Source organism: Hibiscus syriacus, unplaced genomic scaffold, assembly GCF_006381635.1.
Source record: "Hibiscus syriacus cultivar Baekdansim isolate YM2019G1 unplaced genomic scaffold, ASM638163v2 tig00110627_pilon, whole genome shotgun sequence".
NCBI classification, from domain to species: domain Eukaryota; kingdom Viridiplantae; phylum Streptophyta; class Magnoliopsida; order Malvales; family Malvaceae; genus Hibiscus; species Hibiscus syriacus.
In genome coordinates, this window is record NW_024062804.1 from 127,152 (window position 1) to 146,729 (window position 19,578).

A 19,578-nucleotide genomic window follows, 5' to 3' on the forward strand; every position below is an offset into this window, starting at 1 on the left:
GTTTCTTTGATTTAAAATGTGGTTTGAGTACTTGAATCTATGTGCCTCTAATGGTCATGTTATCTTTTTCCGTTGTTCAGATTGCTACTTACTGCACCAGTGTCTGAATTCTATCAAAAAGGGGTCCAACAAAGAGATATCTTTAGCTTCCCCATGTTATTGGTTACTTTTGAAAGCTTTTGCAGATTCTAATGCATAATGCATGGAAGAGACCACACGAATTAAGTATTCAATCTGATAAATTTCTTTTTGTAGGTTTGGTGGCTTTAACTGTTGGTCCTGGAGATAATGCACGGGAAATATTGGAGGAGTCGATAATGCCTATTTCACAGGCTTCTAAATCTGGTTCTGAATCTTCTAAGATAGCTTCGGTATGCAAGAAGTTCAATTGAGATTTGTTCTACTTCTAGTATTTTGTTGGTACTACAATGCTTAACCAGTTTCTTTTTACCTGATTTCCTGTTATAGTTACTGGAGTGCTTGGCTATTATCACTTTTGTTGGGGGGATCGATCCAGAGGAAACAAAAAAATCAATGCAAATTATGTGGCAATCTGTTCATCCTAAGTTAGGTTCTAATGTAAGTATCCTGATTTTCATTAATTGAAAAACATCGAATAGTGTATTGAGGTTCACTGCATCAGTTATTGTTTTAAATTGTTCTTTTTCTAGTGGGGTGTAGTCTTAAATTCTCTTCATATATATCATGGTTATAAATGTACTTTTGAGTTTAAATATCAGAATAGTAGGTTAAAAAACCTTGTGAGACTTCAATGTTTCCCCAGTATAATGGGATGAGACTGATCAATCTTGGAAAAATATGCAGATCCATAGCATATTTGTCTACTTTGCTAGATAAGGATGACCGATCTTTCCGCATTGCTGCTGGAGAAGCACTGGCAGTAATTTTTGAGATGGGAAGCTTAGAGAAGTTTGTTGCTGAAGCTAAAGGTTCAAATATTGGCTCAATATCTGAAGGAAATAAATCTAAAGAAGGATTCTTACAGATACAAGGACTGAGGGGAAATTCTGAATCAAGTCAGAGACCTCTCTGTGGAAGCTGGTGGTAAAGGTTCTGCCAAGAAAGATCTTAATAACCAGAGGAATTTGTTTAAAGATGTTTTGGAGTTCCTCGAGGTACTAATATTGTTGTCTTTCATGTTCATGACTTGCAATTCTAGGACATCTCATGTTAACTTTTATCATCTTGGTGATGTTAGGATGGTTATTGCCCGGAGACATCAATGAAGATTGGCGGGGATTCATTGCAGACATCAACATGGTCTCAGTTGATTCAGGTTCCTCTTCTTCCTCTTCCTGTTCTTTGGTTTCTTACATTAGTTATATGCCATGAATTCTTATATATAAAACTTCAATGCTACAGCTGAACTTTTTGAGGCACTTTCTTGGTGGAGGTTTCACTAAACACATGCAGGTCGGTCTTCTTTTAGTGAAGTTGATGCTTCTTGGTGCAGTTTGCTTGTATTCTATTTTCCGGTTGATTAAGCTCGACATATTTTGTTTTACTGTGTGCAGGAAAACGAGTTCTTTCGAGTTGTTTTTGGTTTTACTCCGAAAAGGAGGAATCTTCTAGGCAGTGCACATATATCCAACGGTCAAAAGGTCGGTTAGCTTGACCAGAATATTTAATTAACGATGTTAAGTGTTTTGTCTTTGAATGCTTTCTATGATATTCTGATTATAGGTATAAGATTGGTCTATAATTCATTAGGCCATCACTGAGGCATGAACCGCTATATAGTTTTGACAGAATATTTATATTCTAGGTTGACGTATGTGACTAGACTTTCTCGGACATGCGAAATTGATATAGATTTATTGGGATTGTGTGGTACAGAGAATGTTGAAATCACCAAATTCAGTTATCAGCAAAGCAAGAACCCAGATCTTGAACAACCAGCGGATGCAATCTAAGGTAGGTTTTTCTGTGTTTGATGGGGGACATGGATGTAGTGTTTCCCAAACAAAGTTCCTGGTTAATGTTTTTGTTTTTTTTCTTGATATTCAGGATAGGAACTTTGGCACTTTGCTGTAAATGCTGGTGAAGACGACGCATAATCTTCTATATGACAGTGATTTATTGAGATTCAAAACTGATAATGTTAAATTTTTTATTTTATATTATATAGTTTCATTATTGTGTAACGTTGATTGGTTTGTACAAGGCACCAATGAGAAATTTGGATCGGAATTGACATATAATGAATAAGCAGTTTAATCCGCATGATCACTTCTGTAATGATCTAATGATGTATCTATCGAGTTGTGTTTACATAATATTACTAGGATCGTGTTATAATTTATAGATAAAGTATGCAGAATTAAATATAATATAAAAGATAAATAAATAAATTATTGTACATATAAAATATAATAAATATTATATCTTAGATAACAAAAATAATTTACAACTTTTTATTATTATGAATGTCTATGATAAATTATTGTATATAGAAGAATGTAAACCTTGTCGATTGAAAAATACAAGAAACCTTCCAGTGAATGCGTCACGTATGAACCGAAGTTAATTTTCACAATATAAACATTTAATTAAATGTTGATGTAAAATTTTAATATATTTTTACATAAATTATGTAAAATTTAATATTAATTAAAATTAAAATAATACATGATATATTTAAATACTCAAGTAATATATTATCAACAAATATAATTTGTTTATAAATAATTTTTATTTAAATATTTAGAATTTCACTTGTTAAAAAATATAGAACAAGGACAATTTGGTAAAATATACATTTCAGTAATCTTTTATTCCTTTAACCAAACACTGTAATTTTACATTCCTGCCAAACCAACCAAACACAGTAATGTAACATTCCCAGTAATTCTATTTCCTGGTAATCTTTTATTCCCACTGGTAATCTTACATTCAATGAACCAAACGCACCCTAAAGGGGGTGTTTGATTCAAAGATTGTGGGATTCACATGGGATGGGAATCTCACATTCCCTTGTTTGGTTGGTCGGGAATCTCATTCCCGGTAATGTTTTATTACCAATAGTAGATTTTTTGGGTATATTACCGGGAATGTCATTATCTCCCTTCCCTTAGGTATTGTAACATTACTGACGTTTTAGATTAAAATGCCCTTAAATTTTTATTTTTTTTCAAAAATATCATTCTTCTGTCATTGAATAATAAAAATTCTACGAAGATTAAATTACAAAATTTATCCTTAAATTATTTTAGATTTACAAAAAAAAATCTATAATTAAAATTTTATATGAAGTTAAGGGGTTAAATTTTTTTTACCCTTTCATTAAACCTTTTTTATATTTTTAATTTTGTAAAAAAATTATATAAATATTATGAATTTAATTTTTTTAAAGAAAATATATAAATATTTTACAATTTGTAATATTATACAAATATATAATAAGGAAAATTTGGTCAAATATACATTCCAATAATCTTTTATTACTTTAACCAAATACGGTAATCTTACATTCCTGCTAAACCAACCAAACACAAAATACAATATTCCCAAAACCAGACCTGACAAAGTTGCATGTTGTTGAGGTTGATTTTTGTTTGACTTGTAAGCATGACTGACAAAGCGTTTCTCTCGAGATAAACTCTGCGATGATAATCAACAAGCTTGGATGTCAAGAAAGTGACCTTTCAATATTGGTTTTTTATCTACAAGGTGTGCGTGGTTTGTTAGCTAATCATAGTAATTATTGTATTAGTTATTCAGCTAATATGTCTGCTCATATACTCTTACTTCATGTCATTAGAATCATGTGCTTGATTTATAATTTGACTCGATTTATCTCAAAATTATTATATATTTTTTTGATGTATCAAGATTTTAGTTACGTTAATATATCTATATCATTTTCAAAAGAGTAAAAATAAAAATTGAGAACTGACCCACTAGCTTAATAAATTTATTCTTTTAATTCTTAAAAATATACAATATTTAGTTAATAAAATGGTAAAATTACTCTTTGCTTCCTACAAATTTACAATTGAGTTTCGACGACCGAATTCAAAATAGACTGCGGGTGGTATAGCGGGCAACATACTTTGTATCATATGATGCATATTGAATTAAACTACCCAGAAAAAAAAGTTGTTGATATTTACAGTCCATTTGGAGGATAGGTGGCAGGCCGACATGCAGCCAAAACAAAACAGATGAATTTTATTATCAGCTCCGATCAAACATTAAGTAATTTATTTAATGCCACATAAATTTTTTTATTTGATATAATTATATTCGTTTTCAGTGTATTGGTATGTAGTAAGTTAATCCATATTAAACATAAGAGATAAGGATGGATTGAGAGAGTGTTAGAGAATACGGTCACACTTCTAGAATTTTTAATTTTTTATATTTTATACATATTTTTTTTATCTTTTATTAATTATCTAATTTTACATCCCCTGTCATTTTATAATTTCGTACCTCTAAATTTGTAATATAATTTTTTAAGTTCACACCTTTAATATAAATTTTTGCATCTATCCTATCAAAGACAATATTTTTTTAATCGGACTACACTGAACACGTTCTCTTTTAATAAGACATTTGGAAATAGTATACATATAAATATGCTAAAGAGACCTAAAATGAAAAGTTCCAAGAAACTAGCACTTGAAATATTCCACGAAAACTAAGTACAATATGCCCTCTAATTAGGTTTCATTTCATTTGTTTATTGTCCCATTGCCAGCCAGGTCTCAACAGTACCACCATTGATATCATTTATATATTTGATTACCAAAATAAAAGTTTAAATAATTTTTAAAAACCCAATCTCCCATTTGTTAAAAAAGAGAAAAGAAATTAATGTCAGATTAGTAGGTGCTTTTTACTTGATTTGCATGGTAGATGTTAAGAGTTCACGTGCCCCTGCTGTCACAACTTAGTTTATATGCTTGGACCACACTTTTATTATGTCAATGACAATTTATGTATAAATTTTATTAAAACATTAATAATTAAAGATAACATAAGATGCGTTGGCATGAGCTTTAACTTATATAGAGTTTTGTAAATATACAAATTATGTATATGAACTAATGGAGGAATGTGGTTTTAGTTTTCGATTTTGGTTTAGGTTTTATTATATTATAAACTATTAAACTATGTGTTTTTTCTTTTCATATCTAAATTATTTTTTATTACATCAGATATCTATTTTTATCAAATATTAATTTCTGATAGTATGGTTTATCATTTTATGAATGTATATTGTTACTATAAATAATAAAAGTAATGATGAAATTTAAAGTGATTATGAAATATAAATGAGATATTTGATTAGACAAAAAAGTTAGTTTAGTACCTAAACTCAATAAATCCTTCCATTCATTGTTGTGGATAATGGAAAACCTATCTTGTGGAAATGACAGTTCAAATAGTAGTAGGGTTGAAAGAGCCCAGAAAAGGTTTAAGATTTGGGACAAGATGGCAAACACTTGCCATGTGACCCATGTGACTACAGTCTGGGGATTGGGCATGCAATGTGTAAATCCTACTTCCTCCTTTCCCAACTCGCTTATACTGTTCCAACGTGAATGAAGTAAATTAAATTAAGAGGATTGTTTTCTATAATAAATCTTTATAACTTTATATTCAAATTAATTGATTGATAGATCATGTACTTATGATTATAATTTTATTTTATTTTTAGTCTGCCACACATAAGAGAAGTCCACGAACATCCAAGGCAGAGCTCCCGCACTCTGATGTGTGGCCATGGCTCTTCGTAGTCGAGCAATGACTGTCCTCAACATTTGTTTCATTTTTGGTTTTCACTTTATTTCCAAATTTACACCCCAATGTCCTTATCAGTTCCCTTGCCATATCTACAATCTCTAGTCCCAAGCAACCTCCACCCCTTGTGCTCTCTCCCCCTCTCCCTCTTCTTTTGTTTATAATCAAGACAACATCATTTACTTCTTAATTTTTGGGATTCTGCCTCTAATACTCTCCCACCTTCCTTAACCAACTCCACTTTTCTTCATTTCTCTTCTTCTTTTTATTATTATATTTGCATGTTCCTTTCTTCTCTAGGAAAAATATGAGTGGATTGTTTCGATCCAAATCTTGTGGATTCCTCGGAATCACTGAGTTCGGCCATGCTCCTCCGAGTCCCTTCTTCCACCAAGCAAAAACCGGCGACTATGAAGCCACTGACAAAGAAGAAGAGGAACAAGAGTTTGACGACGAAGACGAAGAAGAAAATGGATATGATGGAGATCCCATTGCCACGACGCCGTTTATAAGCCCCAAGTCGAGATTTAGTAGTAGTTCTAGTAGTCAGGGTCAAAGCCGTGATTCAACTTCAAAAGACAATAACCAATTCCAGTTCCAGTTCCCTTTTCTGGACATTTTGGCGGCGTTGTTAAGAAAGTCGCTGGTGACGTGCAGCGTGGATACCGACGACGTGTCTTCCATGGATATTAGCTTGCCGACTGAAGTCAGGCACGTCTCTCACGTGACCTTCGACCGCTTCAATGGTTTCCTAGGCTTGCCTACTGAGCTCCAGCGTGATGTTCCCAGAAAGGTTCCCAGTGCCAGGTTTGGTTCTGAATTTTAATTCAAATTCACGTTCAATTCAGTTTATTTGCATTGCTGATTTACAAATTTGTTCAATTCTCGAATTCATTAAGAAACTTATTAGACTTTTCGCAAATTTTCTTCAATTGCAACTGTTCTTGGAGGTGTATCTGTATGCTTGATTGTTATATCTGACTTAATTCAGTCGTTCTCTTGTTTGTCAAATATGAGGTTTTATGTTTTTGATTAAATCTGTACGAGAAAGGGACATTCCAACTACTTTTGCCATGTTCGATGAGGAAGCTGTTGTTGTTCTGCAATAAATGCTTGATTTCTCGGAAAATTTTAGTCTTTGATTATGATGGAAATTCTACGCTAAAATGATCTTTTTCATTGGGATGTGTGTGCTTTCCCCCCTGTAAGCTTAGTTGTTAATATTCACATTTAAAGGCTAAACTGATCTTTTTCATTGTCCAGTGCAAGTGTTTTTGGAGTTTCTGCCGAATCAATGCAGTGTTCTTATGATGACCGAGGGAACAGTGTGCCAACTATTCTTCTTATGATGCAGAAACGTTTGTATGCAGAAGGAGGCCTTAAGGTTAAGCCTATGCTTTGGTTTAATGACTAAATCCTGTTCTTAATGCTTGAGGTTTTGACGACGATTGGTTATGTTGATTGAAGGCGGAAGGGATATTCCGGATTAACGCCGAGAATAGCCAAGAAGAGTATGTCCGAGACGAGTTAAACAAAGGTGTAGTACCACGCGGAATCAATGTCCATTGTTTGGCTGGTCTGATAAAGGTATAGTTTCTAAATGCCAGAATATCAAGATTATGACATTTTGCTTTCATGCTTGACTATTTTGATATTATATCTCAGTCGGTGCCTGTACTTGGAATCGTTTGCAGGCATGGCTTAGAGAACTTCCTAGCGGAGTACTCGATTCCCTCACATCGGAGCAGGTGATGCACTGCAACACCGAGGATGACTGCGCTGAACTCGTCAAGTTACTTCCTCAAACAGAAGCTGCTCTCCTTGACTGGTCTATCAATTTGATGGCTGATGTTGTGCAGCATGAACAATACAACAAAATGAACGCACGAAACGTCGCTATGGTTTTTGCACCAAACATGACTCAGGTTTTCTTTTACTTTCAGTTCTTGCATTTTGAACACTAATTTCCGTCAAAGTTTAAACCAGAGTCTATCTCTATGTGGTCCAGATGGCTGATCCTCTGACAGCATTGATTCATGCTGTGCAAGTAATGAACTTCCTCAAGACACTGATCTTAAAGACACTTGGTGAAAGGGAGGATTCAGCTGCCATGGACAGGTTGCTGCCATTGTATTCTCCTACCGGCATTATCGACATCCACTCCGCAACCACCACAGACAGTGGGGTATTCGATGAGCAAGTTCCCGGTGCAAGTCCATCTAAGGTAGCTTCCACTGCAAAGCTTTTGCGGGCTGCCACAATGAGTAGACTGGAATGTGTCCCTGAAGAGAAACCATGGACCTCTGGGAGAGGTGAGGGAGAAGAGGAATTAGAGTCCATTTCAGGTAACAGCACACCAAGTGCATGTGAAAATGAATGCAAAGGTTGGCACAATAATAAGGACCGGCTAAGTTTAAGAAAAGGTGTACTGCGGTTATGCAGACACTCGGTGTTTCAGTTGAGTAAGTCCAGTAAGAAGACCCGAAATCTCGGGATTGTAAATACTAGACGACGTGGAGAAGCTTGTGTGTGATACATCACTAGCATTTATCCCAAAATGTTTATATGATCATTTAGGCGATTTCTGCTTGTGTATGCCAAAATTATAGTTTCTAGGTTTTGTTCCAACTCAAAGCTATAGGTTAATGATCTCCCTCTTAGTCTCCTTGTACTATATTTATAATGTGCAATAATAATTTGAACCTAACGTATTAAAAAATTACCATTTTTAAATTTTATTAATAATATTTGTTAATATATTTGATGTAAGTTGTATATATAAACAAACACGTCTATAATTCAATTTATGTGTTTCAAATATGATTTACTACGACATCCAAATTAGTGGTTGAAATAATTTGATAGTAGGATGAGATATTATATTTCTTAAATAAAATCAAAAGTTTGAATCTTTTGATATTTTTAAAGAGAGCAAATCAAGTTAAAAAGGTCTCCTAATAAGAGAGCTCAAAAAGTAGATACCAGGGTCCGCTAGGAGCTTTTCAAAACCAGGTTGAGAAGATGGTTTTTCAACAGGGGTCGAAGATGTCAAGTGAACGAACCTTTCTTCTATAGGGCTTACGACGAGATCGATCTCGCTCCGTAGTTCTTCCTCTCCCCGACGTGGGTCAAAAGGGGGTATGTTAGGCAAGGCTTACAGAAGTACCGAAACAACCACACCACTATCAAAAGAATCCAATCCCGCAAAGGATTGTTCAATCTCTTACACCGGCTTTGGACCTACATAACACTTCCACAGTCACCAACTAATAGTGACTCCTCCAACTCCAACCTAACTGATTCATGAGGCTTGAGGTAGATAAGGTCTTCATCGACCACCGACTTCATATTCATCTTAAGGCTTCAGTTACTTGCATCAACAGGAAAGTCATCAGTCCCCTATTCTTGAACAACCTATCCCCATTCCACTAGTTCTGATGCGTACTGCGCAAGAAGACGACTCTAGCCCGCTGAAAGCTTTGAACATTCTCCTTTCTCGGGTTCCTAGACCAACCTTTTCCACTAAGTGATTGCTTAGGGTACGATCTGGGCTATTTCCCTCTCGACTTTGATCTTAGCACCCCAAAAGTCTGTTTCCATCCCGGGATTGACTTCGTTCACCTACCGACACGAACAGCCGGGCCCGCCGATAACTTGATTTCCAGTTTTCCTAGGCCTACATCCCTTAGTCCACGGATTAGCAAATAAAACCAAAAAGAAGAAATGGCAAGATAAATTAATTGGATATCGATGGAGGAAATAACGATGTGGAAAACAGGGGACTTTTGATCAGGTTGCACCTTTACGGAGGCTGTCAAAACTTTCATCATTACGAAGTTTTGATTTGTCTTCTGCGACGGATCGTTTTCCGCTCGCGGTTCAGGGTGTAATTAAAGAAGCCTTGTCCTTACTACTGCTTTCGCATGGGTCCGCTCGGGCCTCGGTACTAATGTGATGAGACTTTACCACCGTGGAGCGGCTTTTTGCAGGGGGAAGGACTCAGCTCTTTGAAAGCTTTCACCTCGACTAGAAGATAGAAGAAAGAAGCTTAGAAGCAAGCACAGGCCTTACCTTCCGCCTTGTCCTTAGATAGAAGAAGAACAGGAGAAAGAAGAATGGAAATAACCGTAGTTATTTCCGCTCTTGTCGGAATTGCTACAAGAAAGGAGTTCTCACCGGGAAATCTCTTTAGACTTTAGAAAAGAAAAGTCCTAAGCAGCAAGGTCAGTCAATTCTTTCTTTTAGGAAGGCTCCCAAGCAGAACTGGAGGAAAGCGAAAGCGAAAGCGTTAGTCGCGTTCGGAGCGTTCGACCCCCAGATTTGTTACTGTACTGTTCGCGTGGTGTTTTCGGAAAGCTTCTAAGCCATGGATCAATGCATGATGGGCTAAATGTCGTCAACTTGGTATAAAATTGGGCCTTGTCTATTCTATGAAATAAACGGGGTATAGCAACAGTTGGGACGTTATTTTAGTTTCATTACATTTTTTATTAGATAAGTAAAAATAGATGACTAAGATTAACAGTAGAAAATAAAAATATATTCACTGAAAGAAATAAAGAATTAGTCTCAACCATCTATTTTTTTATTCATCAAACGATCCTAAATCTATATAAGATTAAAAAAGTTTTACATTATCTAAGTGAATCTTACACCTATTTTTATTAATATTTATATATTCATTAAATTTAATTAATACTGAATTGGTCGAAATTTTAATTTAAATAGAACATTTTAAATAAAATTCAATGTTAGCTCAAATGATTTGAACTTAGATATTATAGGCAGAATGAATAGTTTAAGTCTCTTAACTTTATTACATTTTAATTATTAATTTTTCAAGTTGACAATGATAACACGAAGCGTAAATAAATATTTAAAAGTCTCTATTGGCTCTAATGAATCTCACTAAGGTTTAGTTATGTATTTGTTTGTATTTTTATTTAATTTCTATGGTTGAATTGACGTGTAACAATAAAACTTATAGTTAGAAGTATAGTCTTATATAAATTCAACATGTGCGAAAAGGTTTGTATTCGATTCTCATACATTCGTTTTTACAAATCTTCAATTCTATCCCTTCAATAAATGGTTTGTATTTTTAATTTTTAGATCAAATCAAACGAGATTCATATCATACTATAACAAAATTTAATAATGAGTTTATCTTTCAATAAGATCTCATATTTGTAGATTCATATCAAACATTTATTAGTGTTTTGCAAATGTGATTGACTAGTATCATTTGAATAACTCTAGGATAATGAATGCTCATACTCTTGTATACACGGTGTTCAAATCCAAGAATCGATACTCCAAAGAATAACAATAAATTCTTTAATCATTAATATCGTTTAATTTGTGTATATTGTCACTGACCACGAATTTGTGGTCGAGGTCGACCCAAAACAGACTACCCATAGGGCCGCAACCAGCACAAGGTAGGCTGCTCCACTGTGGTGCCGAGACTAATACCCACCAAAGTGCGACAGACGCAGTCCAAGAGGCCCACAAGGGACACGCCGAGACCAAGGCACACACAGAGCCGAATAGGGTCAAGACACGCTTGCCCCAAACTACTCACAAGCACGACCATCAAACAAAAAGGGTCGTCTAGGGTCGTGACCACCGCACACCAAGGTGCACCTAGAGCCAAGGCCAACGCAAGACAATGTCAGCTGAGGGCTCTAGCCAGTAAGCAACGGGACGCACTCGGAGTTGGGGCCAACGCACATCAGGTGTGCACCTAGAATTGAGATGAACGCAAAAAGGGGGCCACTTAACGACGAGGGCAGCACACCTCGGGGGCACACAGGGTCGAGGCATGCACACACCGAGGGTGCACTAAGGACCGAGGCCAGCACCGACTTAGGTCCTGTCCACCAAGCAAAGCCGGCTATCCTTTGGAAAATAAAGCCAAGTAACATAGTCATTGTTTGAATAGGACTCAAACAAGGAGTTTCAACTAAAGTAAAGAGTTTTTCTTGTAGTTAGACTAGGAGTAGTCATGAGTGTTGCGGAAGACGGCTATCGAATAGAGAAAAATCGCAACTGATAATTTGAGAAAATAAAAATGAAGATAAAAGAGACACAAAATTTACGTGGAAAACCCCTAAATAATATAGGGTAAAAACCACGGGCAATGGTAGAATAATTTCACTATGAGAAAAATAGGAATTACAACCTCTCTCGATCTACCAAGGAGAAAACAATGATAATTTTCTCTTGATAAAAAGGAGAAAACAACTCTCAAGAAACTCTCTAAATTCTCTCTAGTATTGGAAGAAAGCTAGAATGCTTTGGGATGGTTTTGAAGCTAAATGAGCTAGGGTATTTATAGTTGAAGCTTTAAGGACTAATTTGTAAATACCCTAAATTACAATGACTAATTGCATAGTTTTACCATCCATATTTTCAACATTTTAGGTGGAATTGTTTTTCAATCCAAACTTTCGGTGCCTAACAATTTTTTTTCAATAATTTGCACCAAATAGTTTGGCCATCAATTTGGCCACTTATCTTGACTTTTCAATAATCTCCCACTTGAAGATTTGATTGGAACAATCATATCTTCACACCATTCTTTCTACCTTGTACCTTCATGTTGCTTACGTCTCTGACAGGCCACAGGAGGATCGACACCAAGTAAATTTATCGGCATTTATCGCCTTCGTCATGAAATCTTCTATGTTGTCTTTGGTATGGATCTTCTGCATATCTACCATCACTTCTTCCACCTTTTCACGAATGAAATGGTATTGAACTCGTATGTGCTTTGTCCTTGAATGAAATGTTGGATTCCTTGCTAGATGCAAGGCGCTTTGAGTGTCACAAAACAGAGAGACATACTATTGATTGTGCCCAAGCTCCTCCAATAGCATTTTCAACCAAATTGCTTCTTTATTGGCTTGTGTAGCTGCTACATATTCTGCTTCTGTTGTGGATGTAGCCACAACTGACTGCAATTTTGAAACCCAGCTTACAGCTCCACCAGCAACTTTGAACACATATCATGTAGTAGATTTGCTTTTATCTAAATCCCCCTATATAGTCAGAATCGACATACCCATTTATAAGTAAGTTTTATCCTCCGTAACATAATGTAACATTTGAGGTCCATTTGATGTATCTAAGGATCCTCTTTACTGTATTCCAATGCTCTTTGCCTGGATTCGCCATGTACCGACTAACCACTCCCACTGCTTGTGCAATGTCTGGTCTTGTCCATATCATAGCGAACATTAAACTTCCCACTACTGATGCATACGGTACTCGAGACATCTCTATCCTCTCTTCTTCACTGCTAGAACTCATACTGGAAGATAATTTGAAGTTAATAGGAAGAGGGGTAAAAAATTGGCCTACAATCTTGCATGTTGAATCGTGACAAGATCTTCTTTAAGTAATTTTTTTGTTAAAGTCAAATCTTCCTATTACTTCTGTCTCGGTGAATTTGCATCCCTAGAATCTTGTTTGCTGATCCCAAGTCCTTCATTTCAAATTCCCTAGCCAGTTATGCCTTCAATTCTTCAATATGATCTTGTTGGGTCCTGCAACCAACATCATCAACATACAACAGCAATATACAAAATCGTTATCACCAGACCTCTTGAAATAAGCACAAGGGTCTGCATTAAGTCTGTTGTATCCAAGGCACATAATGAAGGAATCAAATCTCTTATACCAACACCTCGGTGCCTGCTTTAGACCATACAGAGATTTGTTCAACCTGCAAACCAAGTTCTTCTTTTCTTTTTCTTCAAAACCTTGAGGCTGGAGCATATAAATTTCTTCTTCAAGATTTCCATGAAGAAAAGCTGTTTTAACATCTAGCTGCTCTAGATGTAAGTCCAATGTAGCACACATTTCCAAAACTACTCGAACTGTTGTTAGTCGAACCACAGGAGAAAATATTTCATTGAAATCAATACCTTCTTTTTGAGCATATCCTTTGACCACCAGTCTTGCACGATACCTCTCAACTTGATCGTCACCATTTCGCTTGATTTTGAAAACCCATTTGTTACCAATTGGCTTCCTTCCTTGTGGTAGTGGCACAAGGTCCCATGTATTATTTTTATGAAGGGCTTCAATTTCTTCTTGCATCGCCATCATCCACAGTGAATCATCTGAGTTGTTTATTGCCTCTTGGTATGTTGATGGCTCACCGTCCTCTGTTAAAAGGCAATATGCAATATTACCTTCTATAATATAATCTGAGTGCCAATTGGGACGTCTTATCACACGATCTGATTGACGAGTTGTTGGAGCTTCAGAACTCTCTGGTTCTTGTTCATCATGTGTTGGTTCTGCTTCAGAAGAATCTCCTTGCTCAAACTCTTTTTCCACATGTATCTGAGTAGTCTCTGACTTTTCAACGCTTTCATCGTCTTCTTTTCTTTGTAGTTTATCTTCTACAAAGATAACATCTCTACTGATGATCACTTTGCGGGTAGTGAGATCCCACAAGCGATACACCTTTACTCCATCAGCATACCCCAAGAATTTGCATTTCCTGGATTTTGGATCCAACTTTGAAATTTCTTGGGAGTTATATATCAAGTACACTATACTTCCAAATACATAGAGGTTTGAATAATCAGTTGGTTTTCCAGTCCACATCTCCATTGGTGTCTTCAACTCTATTGCAGTTGATGGAGCTCGATTCACCAAATAACAGGCGGTATTGACTGCTTCTGCCCAGAATGATTTTTCTAGGCCTGCATCCCTCAACATTGCTCTTGTTCTTTCTAACAAGGTTCTGTTCATCCGCTCTGCCACTCCATTTTGTTGAGGAGTGTTCGCCACTGTGAACTGTCTTTTGATGCATTCTTTCCTGCAAAAGTCATCAAATTCTTCGCTTGTGTATTCTCCTCCATTATCTGTTCTGAAACACTTGATCTTATTTCCAGAATCAAGTTCCACCCGCGCTTTGAAGTTTTTGAAAGTTGAAAACACGTCCGACTTCTTCTTAATAGGGTGCACCCAACATCTCCTGGAGTAGTCATCAATAAATGAGACAAAGTATTTTGCTCCACCTAGGGATGTTAATGGTGCTTGCCATATGTCAGAGTGAACCAATTCTAGAATACTTTTGCCTCTAGAATTTGATGTGTTGAATTTCAACCGGTGCTGCTTACTTGTTATGCAATGCTCACACAAAAGTAAGTGATACCTTTGTTAAGCCTGGAAGTAGTTTTTGCTCCACAAGGACTTTCATTCCTTGTTCTGACATGTGTCCAAGTTTCTTATGCCATAGCTTTACAGAATCTGAACTACATGAGGCAACAGAGGCTTCTGCTTCTAGCAATGTCTCTTCTTTCAGCATGTACAAGTTTGCAGCTATCTTTTCACCTTTCAGCACCCACAAGCGCTCCATGGAACACCTTCATGATTCCTTTCCGTGTTTCAATCTTGCTAACATTATTATCCAACGATCTCTAAGGCATGATCATTGCAACTATACACAGATCCTCCTGAGATAGGTTCATAATGATGGAACCATTCTCTTCTTGAGGTCATGTGATATGTCGCTCCCGAATCAATGAGTCATATATCTACAAATCTTTTTCTGCCTTCCACGGTGGTTGACGCTTCATAGCATAGAGCATCTCCATCATCTGAAGTGTTTACGGTATTGCCTTGTGGATTGGAGTTTTTATTTAGACTCCAACAATCCTTCTTCAAGTGACTATTCTTTCCACAGTTGTAGAACTTTAAATTCTTCTTGCTCCTCGACTTCGATCTACCATGTTTGTAACTCCTGCTTTGGCCATGTTCTGTTGATCTCCCTCTCGTCGTTGTCAACACTTCTGCTTGTTGCAGATTTATTTGTCTGTCTTCCTTGTTCTTGCGCCGATTTTCTTTTTGTAGAACAACAGCTGCAACGTCATCGAAGACTAGACTGGTGACATTACTGTTTGTCAAGTTGATGATGAGTTGATCATACGAATCCGGTAGACTTTGAAGTATAAGTTCAACACGTTCTTGTTCTCCTATTTTACAGCTTAAGGATGTAAGCTGAGAAAATAAAGTGTTCAGTGTGTTTAAGTGCTCCGTCACTGAAGTAGATTCTGACATCCGAAGAGTGTACAATTTCCTCTTAAGGAAAATTTTATTGTGCAACGATGTGGCCTCGTACAATTTGGTGAGATGATACCATATCTCCTTAGCTGTCTTCTTCTCCTCGATGCTTGACAATACTTCATCTCCTAATGTTAGATGAAAGTTTGCCATAGCATTCCCGTCTATTTCGATCCATTTATTGTCGTCTGTGAAATCTACCGGCCTTTCACTGATAGCTGCTAGACAACCGTCTTTCCTCAGGATGGCCTTCATCTTCAATTTCCACAATGAGAAATTTCTCCCATTGAATTTTTCAATATCAAATTTCGTTTCCATAGATTCTTTTACGGATAGCTCCCACTATTTCACCATCGTGAATAGTTCTCTGGAACCTTCAAAGAATGGGTAATACCTTCTTACTTTTTTATGTTGGATGATCCACCTTTTGGTGGCAACCACAAAGACAATAAGCAGATATTACACACTCTAATCTGGCTTGGATACTAATTGTTGCGGAAGACGTCTATCGGATAGAGCAAAATCGCAACTGATAATTTGAGAAAATAAAAATAAATATAAAAGAGACACAAAATTTACGTGGAAAACCCCTAAATAATATAGGGTAAAAACCACGGGCAATGGTAGAATAATTTCACTATGAGAAAAATAGGAATTACAACCTCTCTCGATCTACCAAGGAGAAAACAATGATAATTCATTCTTGATAAAAAAGAGAAAACAACTCTTAAGAAACTCTCTAAATTCTCTCTAGTATTGGAAGAAAGCTAGAATGCTTTGGGATGGTTTTGAAGCTAAATGAGCTAGGGTATTTATAGTTGAAGCTTTAAGGACTAATTTATAAATACCCTAAATTACAATGACTAATTGCATAGTTTTACCATCCATATTTTCAACATTTTAGGTGGAATTGTTTTTCAATCCAAACTTTCGATGCCTAACAATTTCTTTTCAACAATTTGCACCAAATAGTTTGGCCATCAATTTGGCCACTTATCTTGACTTTTCAACAATGAGATGTAAGGGGACTTCATTATAAAAAGGAGACCTCCCTACCTCCATTGGAAATAGAGAGTTTTGTGTGAATAAACTCAGGCATTCGTGCCAAAAATTTCCCCACATACGCTTACTTACATTTTTTATGCTTTTCCATCAAGCTTATCATTATAGCAACATTAACCGAGGAGTTTAGGCTAACCTAGACGCCGAACAACCGAACAAAGCATCTAAGAGATGCATGAACCAGCTAGCGAACATTTAACCCGTGTCAATATCATTTAAATCATTGAATGAGTGTAATATACCAACATAATATAATCGTTTCATATAACCCCTTTCTTTTTATTATTTTACTCTTTTCAAGCCCTTATTGCCATAACTAATTATAACATCTCAACAACCAGACACCAACATACATAAACTCATTCATTGTTCTGTTCCTCGACATAAGTCAATTCTTGATAAGAGTGCAAAATAAGAACTCTAGCTCCAAGATCTTCTCTATATTTGGGGAAGGGCATGGGCCAAATCTTAATAAAAGTATAAATTAAGAGCCTCAGCTCCAAGATTATAAATAAATATATATGTTCTATCACCTCCGGAAATAAATGAGTAGATGGGAATAGTCACCCCTAAAAATTTTAAATTATCATATATATTTTTTATATTTTCTTTATATTTTTATAAATAATATATTTTTATCCCCTATAATTTTATTAGTTCGTCATCTCCTAAAATTTTAAAAATTTACCCCACAACATAAAAAACCGGAAGTAACACTAACTAACGACGTTCTTTCATCAATTGTGATTTTTCATCTGAGTCAAAAAAAATTAACCACCTATAATCGTGGTAACTCATTTGTTCCAATCGTCCACATTCAATAACATTAATATATATTTAATGAATTTTATATTATTTATCTTACCTTTAGATCAAGAATCAATAAACAACTAAAACTATAACATTTTCTCCTTTATCTTGCCTTTCTTTTTTCTTCTCGATCTCTGTCTTTCTTGACCAACAACTATCATCTTTAATAATTGATTATATTAATTCAGATAATATTTGTATATATCATGTTAAAGTAATAACTAATGAAAGCTAAAGGAACTGTATACCTCATGGAAGACATGGAGACAACCATAGCTAAAAAGTAGCTTTTTGGCATCCTAGGAAAACAACGGCGATGGACGATGATGATGAATATTCAATTTTAAAAGTTTATAAATCAAAACAATAAGAAAATTAAAACACGAGGATTATTGGTTAAAAATAATATATAAATATTATTAACCATTTAATAATAAACACTCATATTTCTTACATTTATTATGCTTGAACTCATAACTTTAAAGGAAAACAACAAAATTCTTAACCTCTAAGATCAAAAAAATAACAAATTTCTTAACCTCTAATATCATTTAGTTCGTATTTTATCTATAATATTAACTAATAATATTTTTTTGGGGAACTAAATTGAAGGTGAATAGTGTGGAGAAAACGAATTGAGCATTGAGATAAATTGCGATTTGCAATTAAAAGATGATGTATTAATTGCAAATTCATTACACACCATTGGAGGAGACAGTGAAAGGATGGAGGCCCTGATCCTAAGCCTGAGGGGACTTGTCTCCACTGTCTTGATATTTCATGAACGTGTGTGGGTCCATTTCTCTTTACCTACCTTCTTTGTTTACTACAAGATTTCTAGAGCAAACAAGTAACTTATTTGGTACCCTTTCACTATGACAAATTAATAATTACTTTCGAATTGGACTTATGGAAATAAGGTGATGTGGCATACTACAATGTCATTTTAGATCGTAAAATAAATGAGGACACTTATAACTACAAAAGAAGAAGAAAATTAATGAGATTAGAATCCTCAAATCCACTAATTAGTGGAATTAAGTTAAGAGAAAAGGTTGTGATGTGCGGTGAAGGGCATGTCACAATCAAAACATGCCCCAAAGTTAAGTTTTATGTCTTCATGCAATAAAATGTTGAAGCTGTCCCCATACTCAACTGGCTAAAAAGGACAGTGATGTATGGTAAACGACAAGATCAGCATTCAATCAAACTCTGCATGCAATGCTATGTCCTTGTGTACAATAAAAATCATGGACCTCACTGAGAATGAATGAAGAGGTGTGATTTAATGCACGTTTCTATGAACCATAACTAATCAATTTTACTATTTCACTCATTATTTCCATCGTAATTTCCAAGTTAAAATATAGTATATGGAGCAAATGTTATTTTCCATTCATTAGAATATAAAATCAAAAGCAATGAAGCATCATCAAATCCCAATGTTGATTTGACCTTTGCTACTTTGGATTGTCGTGTTTATCTTTAATTTGTTTTATTCGTGGAATCTGACTTTATAATGCACAAACAAATTAGGCTTAGTTGCCTTAAGTAGGTTTTTAACATATGGTTCATCCTTGATGATTCTTATTCTTATTATTATTATTTGAATGGAGATGAGGCCAAAGCTAGGAAATCAAGTGCTCATACGAACATATGGGGGGCCATGAATATCCCGGTGCAGGATATCTAAGAGAGAAGTCGGTGGTGCATCATACACAGTGAGGAGGCGATCGTGAGGTTTCGAAAGTTTGGCTAAGCGATCGGCAGCAAAATTTTCTTCTCTTCGAATTGCAACAAATTCGACATACTAGGAACTTGAGCACAGACCAACAATGTTACGCACCAGAGCAA

At 35.6% G+C, this 19,578-nt stretch overlaps 1 protein-coding gene and 1 pseudogene across 2 annotated transcripts; both read left to right on the plus strand.

Moving 5' to 3' along the window:
- Positions 1-16: 16 nt before the first annotated feature.
- On the plus strand, positions 17-2,070 carry LOC120136364 (annotated as a pseudogene).
- Positions 2,071-5,963: 3,893 nt separating this feature from the next.
- On the plus strand, positions 5,964-19,202 carry LOC120136400 (rho GTPase-activating protein 3-like). 2 transcript variants are annotated; one of them, XM_039152446.1, is made up of 7 exons: positions 5,964-6,576; positions 7,033-7,153; positions 7,237-7,356; positions 7,464-7,694; positions 7,778-8,337; positions 18,524-18,528; positions 19,189-19,202. In XM_039152446.1, exons 1-5 carry the CDS (start codon positions 6,077-6,079, stop codon positions 8,300-8,302), a joined length of 1,497 nt encoding a protein of 498 aa, XP_039008377.1. In that variant the 5' UTR covers positions 5,964-6,076; the 3' UTR covers positions 8,303-8,337; positions 18,524-18,528; positions 19,189-19,202. The 2 variants fall into 2 exon arrangements, with proteins under 2 accessions (XP_039008377.1, XP_039008376.1); XM_039152445.1 differs by lacking the exons at positions 18,524-18,528; positions 19,189-19,202 and having other exon boundaries at positions 7,778-8,338.
- Positions 19,203-19,578: the final 376 nt, after the last annotated feature.

Bases quoted from the DNA above. Each gene is read 5' to 3' on its own strand.
- LOC120136400 (XM_039152446.1), top strand. From the start codon at position 6,077: ATGAGTGGATTGTTTCGATCCAAATCTTGTGGATTCCTCGGAATCACT. The intron at 6,577-7,032 runs GTTTGGTTCTGA...TTCATTGTCCAG, and splicing joins AGAAAGGTTCCCAGTGCCAG to TGCAAGTGTTTTTGGAGTTT. The intron at 7,357-7,463 runs GTATAGTTTCTA...AATCGTTTGCAG, and splicing joins GTTTGGCTGGTCTGATAAAG to GCATGGCTTAGAGAACTTCC.